General features: G+C 42.8%; 1 protein-coding gene across 1 annotated transcript in view; it reads right to left on the reverse strand.

Annotated features, from left to right (window-relative positions):
- Positions 1 to 6275: 6275 nt before the first annotated feature.
- Positions 6276 to 9242, reverse strand: part of lypd6 (LY6/PLAUR domain containing 6) — a 25888-nt gene continuing 22921 nt past the window's right edge. The window contains exon 5 of the mRNA XM_060040029.1: positions 6276 to 8375. Coding sequence (XP_059896012.1) covers positions 8199 to 8375 — 177 coding nt within the window. The 3' untranslated portion in view covers positions 6276 to 8198. The remainder of the gene's footprint in view (positions 8376 to 9242) is intronic.

The following is a 9242-nucleotide window of genomic DNA, read 5'->3' on the forward strand; positions in this document are numbered from 1 at the left end:
AGCTTGTCGGCATGTTGTTAGTGTGTGAAATTCAGCCCAGTATCAGCCGAGTTGACTCTAATTTCCACATTGTTTATTTGCTAACGTTTGTGAATAACAGTGGCTAGTTGGCAGAACTCTTTTTACACACCAGTAGAGTGTTTATCAGAGCGGATCCCTGAATGTGACGTCACCCCTCATCTCGTCTCTGTAAACAATGGATGTTGCGCAGCATTTATTATGACGTCATTATATAGATTCTCTCTCAGCACCCCCCCCTCGGACTGACTTCCCGCGTCCCTGAATAGGAGTATACTCTCATTATAGCCAATAGCGATAAAAAACTTTGAAAAAGTTTTATATTGAAATAATAATAATAATAATAATAGTTTAGAATCTATAAACAATAACCAACCTTTATGTGTAAAATCAAGGTTGACAAACGATTTTGATAAAGGACTAGAGATGACTATTAAGAGAACTCTTGAAAGTATTAGATTGAACTAAAAGCCATAATTGTACCGTATTTTATTCACTTCACTCTACACTTTCCTATATTCAGTCTATGTTGTAATGACACACAATATGAGGCACATATCAGTGTGCTTGTAGTTGGTAAAGATACTGTATGGCCTGACAGTCCCCATCAACACATTTAATGAAATACACTTTAAAAAAATACATTTAAATTGCAAACCTCATCAAGTACAAGTATTTCATCGTGATGATGTGTGTGAATGCACCTGGACTTCTATACATACCAACCATGGTATGTATGTATGTATTTTGACCCTTTTCAAAAATAAGAAAATAATACGATTCAACCACTCTGGAAGAGCAAGCAGCTGATGAAAAACAAGGTCACGTTAAGGCTCTTTTAAAAGTGTTTCCTCTCTGAATCAAAGCGTTCACTATAAACAAACAAAATTACACCAGTGGCGTGTGCACCAGCATGCCACAACACGCATGCCTGTCGTCCCACTTAATCCAAACACACACACACACACAGACACACACACAGACATATGGCTACTTTTAAGTTTCAGACACAATGTAGCCGGTTGTGTAATCCCGGCGCTGACCATGCTGTGTGCCCCGTTCATGCTCGACCACGGCCCCCTGCTAATCCTGTTAGCCCCTCACACCAGGAATTCCATTCAATTAAAAGTCAGATTAGCCCCAGGATTTGTAATGAGCCACACAATAGTGTTGTTGGCTAGACAAGCACCAAGGCGACAAACAGCAGGCCAGAGGGAAGTAAGCAGCAGTGGCCAGATGAAGATATATCAGATCAGTCTTTATGTTGTGCTGATATTAGACTGGCGGTGCAATGGAAACCTGCTTCATCATAATGTTGATGGATCTCAGGTCCACGGGCCCCTGAGCAAGAGATCACTCAGGGACCTTCATTCAACAAGTACACATGTACACACACACCCCCACACACACACACACACACACACACACACACACACACACACACACACAAGCGTGCACGCGCACACACACACAACTTCCTATGAATACACCCAGCCAGACACGATAATAAGCTTACTTTATATTCACCGGAGCACATTTACAGGATAAAACAATGAGTCTTTTTCTCGAGGGCTCCCCTGAGCTTGGGATCCCTGGGCTGTAGAGACTTTATTTTCGGGATCCATACAGGCTTTTTATTGTACTTTATGTCAGACACCACCTTTGAAGCCAAGATTTCTAGAAACGCTTTCAAGGTAGACACAGATGAAGATAAAATTTGCAGGGCAACATTTGCCCTACAGAAAAACACCTTGCTTTCCCTCGCCCCAGGAGGAAGCGCATTAGTCACGACGGAAACAAGCCTGCTGTGTCTGTCCCCTCAGTCCTTCTGCCTTATCGTACCCTCCCTTGATCCACCGCAACACTTCAGGGAGCAGTCCTCCACAACAGAGGGGCCATCAATGTTTCGAGATGTTCTCGGGGCGTTGTCCATCCCGCGAGCGCACGGCCTTCCTGTTGAGGAAACCCCTCGTCCCGATGATGTGTTTCCTGTCCTGGGTTCAGGCTACGCTGACACCGACTCCTTAAGCCCCGGTTCCCACGGTGACGTAGCCGTTTGATAAACGCTGATTATGACCGGTGTATCTCAGGGGTCAGGTCTGGTCTCAGGGTTTCATCCCAGCACTTCCTGTATGAACATCGATCATAATAATGCTCCATAGCCCCCTTCACATATTGTTGACATACCCACACACAACTTTGTTTAGCTTTAAAGTCGTTTAGTTTGCTGTTGTGGGTTCTGGAGTGGAAACTGTCGGATGTGCTGTCATTTTGTTATCACTTGCTGCTGAAGAGGGATTTGAAAATATGAAAATATAGAAGTTTTCTGGCTGTAAACTGCGGCTTTTAGGCTTGACTGAGGCCTTTGATGATTCAAGAGTAACAGTTTAGAATGACTGTAGAAGACGTTGCTCGGGGCTATGTATAAGTCGTTTACAGGACACGGCAACAACATCATACCAAGGAAATAGAGTGTAAAAACGTTAGTTTTCTTCAAGAGGCATGCTGTTACCGCTAAGCTAGATTTGTTGTACATCAATTACAGGTATTAAGGACTTGCGAGTAATACATCAGTCTTTATGACGTTAAGCTCAACATAGTCTCCAATCCCTTTCCTCTGACATTCCATGGAGATAACACGGGTGTGCGTGTGCATGTGTGTGAGTGTGTGCATCAGACTCAGACAGAGACACCCCTCCCAGCCCCAATCACCTCCACCACCGACCTGCACCACCACCCTACGCAATCTACCCTCTCCCCTTTCCCGTCACACTCTCCCAGTCAGCCTGCACCATGAATCAACAGGCCACCCTACCGAAGGAAACCCCTCGTCACGGCTGTGCACCCACTTTATTGTCTTGCCGCGGGCGGCGGGGGGCCTCCCCAGGTGCAATGGCTTAATTGTATCACTGTTTCAACAACTAAAAAGGAATCAGCCGAAACGAGGAAATTGGGCTTTATTGAAATTCTTCTGATTAAGCCGTGAGATGAAGGAGCAGGGAAAAGGTTGGGCTGGAGGGGTGGTGGTGGTGGGGGGGGGGGGGGGGGGTGGGGGGTCGGGGTTGGGGGCAGGGGGGGGGGTTAGTGTGGTGGGGCAAGGTCGGAGGTCTACAGTTGTTTCCATCCACCGTCGGGTGTAATTAAAATCTCAGCATGGATGGCACCCGAGTGAACCAGATATTCCGCCATGCACTCCTACAATGGGAGTCATTCTTTTGAAGTTGAGCATTTACAGTGAAAGTAGACGAGAAGACGCCCGCTCCTGAAACCGGATTAAAGGAGCACTTTGTACGAGTCTTCAAGTGTTACTACTTACTTGATGTTAACTGTTTCCAAAGTGAAAACACAAAGTCTGAATCACAAAACATTTGTAAATCTAGTTTCCGGCTGCAAGCATCAAAAACCCTTCTGAACCTTTAGCTAGCTATTTGTTATCTACAAAAGCAGCTTACTAAGTGGTTTGTTATAGCATTATATATTATGTGGCATGTTATAGCATTCCATTTGAAACATAATTGTCTTTCACTTTTTTACTGCAGCCGTCACAAAAAGATTCCTCGCTAGAAACAAATAAGACAAAATGATGATAATGACGCAAGAATTTTAGACTACCTGACTGAAAACGTTAAATAAATGACAGTTGTTTGAAATGTCACCAAAATAAAACATTGACGAGATTGAGGGTGGTGGAGTTGGAGAGCTTGTGGCTCAGGGGCCCAACATGGTTACACAAGGGGTCGCTTTTTTTTAAACAAGCACCATCCCGGGTCCTGAGGTCTTCCAGGAAAGCTTATCCCTGCCTTGGAAAGGAGATTAGAAATTACACTTGAGGCAAGAAAGCCTGGGAAAGCCGATGGCGTTTTAGTCTGATTCAGAAAGAGGAGATCTCTCTCTCTCTCTCTCTCTCTCTCTCTCTCTCTCTCTCTCTCTCCTCTCTCTCTCTCTCTCTCTCTCTCTCTCTCTCTCTCTCTCTCTCTCTCTCTCTCTCTCTCCTCTCTCTCCTCTCTCTCTCTCTCTCTCTCTCTCTCTCTCTCTCTCTCTCTCTCTCTCTCTCTCTCTCTCTCTCTCTCTCTCTCTCTCTCTCTCTCTCTCTCTCTCTCTCTCTCTGGTCTTATATTTCAAAGTTAAGAAAACTGCCTGGAGCTTGAAAACAAACATAGACACACAGCAATACTGAAATGCAGGGTCAACTCTGTTTTCTCCAGTGTCCACCTGTGTCACGAGTCGGACTAAAGGAATGGCAGAAGTGACCTCTGAGCTCTGGGAGATCCATTTAACCAGCGTCGGGTTGCAACGTTGCACCCCGACGCGACACACAGAGGGTCCTGAGTTACGGCTTAAACCCGGGATAGTTTCTCTCAAAGCATTGCTCATTTATGAGGCATAGCTGTAGCTACGTTCATGAACCATTTAAAGAGACATCCTGCACTTCTGAACTATGAGACGAACATTGCAAACTCAGAAAAGGTGTTTCTTGTAAATTATCTAATTTAGTGTATGTTATTTGGTGAAGGTTTTTTTCATATGCTATGTTTAAATGATATGGCAGCTTGGACGATTCCTCCTTACTGCACAGTATTATACTTCCAAATACTTCAAAACCCTGTGAAATGTTGCTTCTAATCTTCCCTCAACATTTAACATAGAACTTAGATTTAGTACAAATAAAGATACAGTAACCCTTATCCTCTTTTTTTGTGTACACAACGAGAATGATGTTTATTCATATTATGCATTAGTATCTGTCTGTTTATGTAGCCACCAGTCCTCCAAGTTTATCTTGGCCGCTGTAATTCTCTGGTTCTGCTGACTAATTTTTTCATTTATTATTTTTTGGGCCTTTGCAACTCTAGAACTCCTGACCTTTCCTACTTTGAGGCTTTGCAGTGTTTTTAACTACAAACTCTGTGGGGACATATTGGCCCCGGACAGTCCACTTCAACGGCTTCCACTTAACATACTGCACAGGGGCAGCATTAACATTGACACACACAAACACAATAAAAAACGACCGGTCCCGCCAAGTCTTGAAGAAAAATCATTTAAAATAAATGTAACCTTTACCTTAGTGTCCATAAAACTCAATACACCATGATGCATTTGTTTTGGGTGTATTTCTTTTTACAGACTGATTCCAGACCCTTCTGTGTCGCTGGGGTATTCAGGAGGACCCTAAGCATGTGAAGGCTGCTCATTCTTCATGGCCCTGTCATTACAAAATGAGCACTGTGACATTGTTCGGCTAATCCTACGGTGTGATGTGTTTTCTTGCTGGGGATAGACTATCATTATCCTGGATATTGTGACACGCACCGGTCTTATCCTGTTAAAGCTACGGACGCTTCTGGGGTGGGTAGAAGTAAAGTGGCATCCACGTAAGTTGTTCCAGTAGGAAATGGTTTATTCATTGGAATGTGGATAAGAACATTAAAATACTGTGACTAAATACAGTACTTTGAATGTGTTTCTTCTAGCATGGAATAGTTAAATCAGTGCCTACTCTAACCAAATCATATCAATTTTTTTCCACGTGTGAGTTCAGCTCCATAAACATGGGTCTGCACACTCGGGGACACACATTAGACATTAGTCTGCGTCTCTATGGCTCCAGTCTCTACGGCTCCAGTCTCACAGGACGTTGTGCCTTCACTGAGGATCGCCGTAACAACTATTTTTCTTCCTTCATGATGGGGACATTGTGTGGGTGAACTTAGTACGGCAGACCACCACAGCACCTTTCACCCATAATGTTTTATCTCAGTAACTGTGTTAAAGTGTGTGTGGAATTCAGACAGGGAGCTTATCTCCGGAGTCACCATGGCACTGATAACTATGAATACCCGAAAAGGTCAATATGGTAGAATAACACGGTGCACTCGCTGGCCTGTTGGGTGGAAACTCTGCTTGAAGCGGGGGGGAAAAAGCAACAAATGGAACACAAATGGATAATCATGACGGAACAGTCATTTAAATAGCTCACAAATTGCTTCTTTTTTTTTTCTAGCTTTTATTTAAGCGTGGAATTTTATTAGCACATGTAATGTTTTGGGAAAGGGGGAAATAAGCATAAATAATAGGCATACACTGTGTTCCTGTTTTAACAGGTTTTTAAAGAATTTCAAGTTAAGATTTACATTATGTACATTGAAATGCGCTTATCGACCTAAAAATCCACATTTACCTTGACACAAAAACTGGCATGCAATTGTCTTATTTTCAGTGAGATAACATCGAACTTCATGCACGTATTGTATAGGTGTGTGTGTGTGTGTGTGTGTGTGTGTGTGTGTGTGTGTGTGTGTGTGTGTGTGTGTGTGTGTGTGTGTGTGTTAAGTATGCTAGCATCAGGGAAGGCAACAGGTGAAAGATGTTTTGGCTATCAGTTTACACTTCAGTAGCCTCATGTTACTTTTATTTCAAACCAACTTTGCCTGAACAAATAAAAAAGGTGCAAAATATGCTAGCCCTTGAACTACTCTACAAAACACATTCAAAACTGCTGAGGAGAGGAAGTTTGTAAACTGTTAAGAAAAACTAAAGAAGCTTTGGGTCTGGGTAATCCGACTAGTGAATCCCAATGTCTACCTCTTTACGGGGTTGCTTGTAAGAAACATGGCACGGTAAGGAGAAAACAGCCAGACAGACAAACGGTTGACGGACAGAGAGAAAAGCGAGAGTGAGAGGAAGTGACCTGCTCGCAGGCCGCCAGCCCAACAAACCAAGGCTTGAGAACAATAACACTGTGTTTGCAAACGCTGCGCTTTCCTCCCCCGGCTCGCTGATGCTGCCAAAGAACCAGTGACAGAGCCCACCAAAGACAACACATACATCACAAGAGCACGTTGGCACCGGAGCGTAAAACAATAGACCGCTGAAGGTGCTAAGAGTCTAACTACTGGTCTTTTGACCCTCATTACATAATTGAGGTTGTTACTCTTTTTTCTTTGTGATAATATAGCAAAGGGATAAACAGTCGATCATTTTATATGGCATGGTGTAGGTGGAGGAACTACTCTATGGAACGTTTCGATGTAGTTTCTGTGGCTGGAAAAGTGTGGCCCTAAAATAGTTTGGCAACTTCCTTTTAAACTTTTCGGGGAGTTTTTCCCTACAAATATTAAGTTCCAACACATCACAAAAATGGGTGAATGTTAAAGTCATGCTGCGTTTTCAAGGTTTAAGTATTTCAGGAAATAATTTCCAGAAAAAAAAAAAAAGTCTTTGATTTTAACGGACATAGTTGTATTATGTACCACACTAAAATACAGATTAAGTATTTAGTTATATCTTAATTATTTTCTCAACTAAATTTATTGCAAAGGCTAGGACATGTTATTTCGAATAACCAGATAATTGTAAAAATATTCATGTAAAAGTAAAAGTTTAACCTTTTGTCAGATTTGTGTTATTTGTCTAATTGTATTACCTTGCCTTGACCTGCAGAAATATGTCCTTATTCATGATTAATAGATTAGTTATCTAACTTGGAAATATGAAAATGATGTCTTGTGAAATAATGTGATTCATTTTGTCTCATGGAATTCCTTTCGGCATGACTCAGACAGTCGTGATCATATTCATAGTATAAGCTACCGATACATAAAAACAGATATACATACTTTAACAAAAAACCATGGCTGATATAAAAATAAATACTATGTATATTTACATACGTTTTCAACAGACATCGGGGATATCGACAACAGACGCACAAGTGTAACATCGACTCAACAACGTGTATACCAGACACAGATCCAGACCCTCACTAGGTCAATGTTTTTCTCTTCACTCTTCAGCTCAGAGAACTTCAAACTGACAAGTCTCAACTGGTTGTGTGCTAATTTCTTCAGGTCTACCGCTTCCCCTGTCAGTCACTGCCTGATGGCCTACAGTCCTGTTTCAATGGTTTGTCTTTTTTTATATAATCCTTCAAGTTCCATGGCGAATAATTCCAGCACTTTTTAAGAGTGAGATCCTCGGTGCATGCTAACTGCCCAATCGACTTGAAAGCCTTCTCCAAATCCAAAGCTTGCCCCCGTTTCTCGAGTTCTTTTGAGGCAAACAAACATATTCTTTTGAATTTTGTTTTCTCATAAACCAGCCGGAAAAGCCATCAATTCACAGCCCTGTTACTCCGACTTCTGATCTTCACATCCAGTATTACGCCAAACACCTTTCTTTCATTCGAGCCAATCAGAGAGGAGAAAGGCCAGTAGGGGTGGACAGAACGTCAGTGCATAGCTTCTAGAAAGTCCCGCCGAGCCACTGAGTGGGGAGGTGTACGAGAAGATGGCTTCTGTCTCGTTCCAAGGTAGGGGGATATTGCAGATGTTGCCCTCACAGCAGGCTGTGCACACCTGGACGACAATAAAAGACACCAACACAACCGTCAGACACAATGAAGAGGTCCGGAATAACGCACTTTATCTTGTTTTGAGTATCATGACCGACTGCAACTCCTGATTAAACATGACACGGGGTGTTAAAAGGAATGAGCGTGGTTGCTTATTTTGGGCTTACATTTTGCCGTCTGGGATTACTGGGAGTCACTCTCCCAACAAAGTAACAGTAAGTATTTAAGTCTGAGTGTAGGTAGAGAATAGGGGTGAGTCAGTGATCAAGGCCCCTCCGCTCATCATAATAAACCTGGCTCCATAAGCTCCTTTTGTCTGTTTTACGCATTCTTCCTGGTGACTTCCTGGTGTCAGTGGGGGCAAGCCGCACATGCAGTGAAGACACTAGATCGCTCAACGGGGGGATTACTGCGACGGTGGCCCGGGAGAAAGACCTATTAAAGCCTCAGCCCCTTCATGTTATCTCGAGCGAGTACTTTGGACCATCTCCGGATTACCTTAACAGCCCAGTTAAGTGGCGCTGAAGGAGACCCGGATGGATTTTCGGGGTTTTAAAAACAGCATAAACCGAAAGGTTTATGCTCTAAAGAAAGATGCATTGATTTTCATTCGATGTGGCATTTTTCAGTGTAGGGAAGGGCCCATAAGGCATAAACCCTTACATATATTGACTTGTCAGTGTGTTCGTTGTACACCCATGGCTTGCCTTTATTTGAAAGGAAGGTGAACAAAGACATTGTGTTTATTGCTCAAATACAAGGGTTGTCTTATCTTATCGATATCTGAATATCTCCCTCATTTCTGGTTACCATGTTGAATGTCTGGTTAGATGTTTTGGTTTTATAACATAATGACACATTAAGTGTTTTA

This window comes from Gadus macrocephalus, chromosome 20, assembly GCF_031168955.1.
Source record: "Gadus macrocephalus chromosome 20, ASM3116895v1".
Taxonomy (NCBI): domain Eukaryota; kingdom Metazoa; phylum Chordata; class Actinopteri; order Gadiformes; family Gadidae; genus Gadus; species Gadus macrocephalus.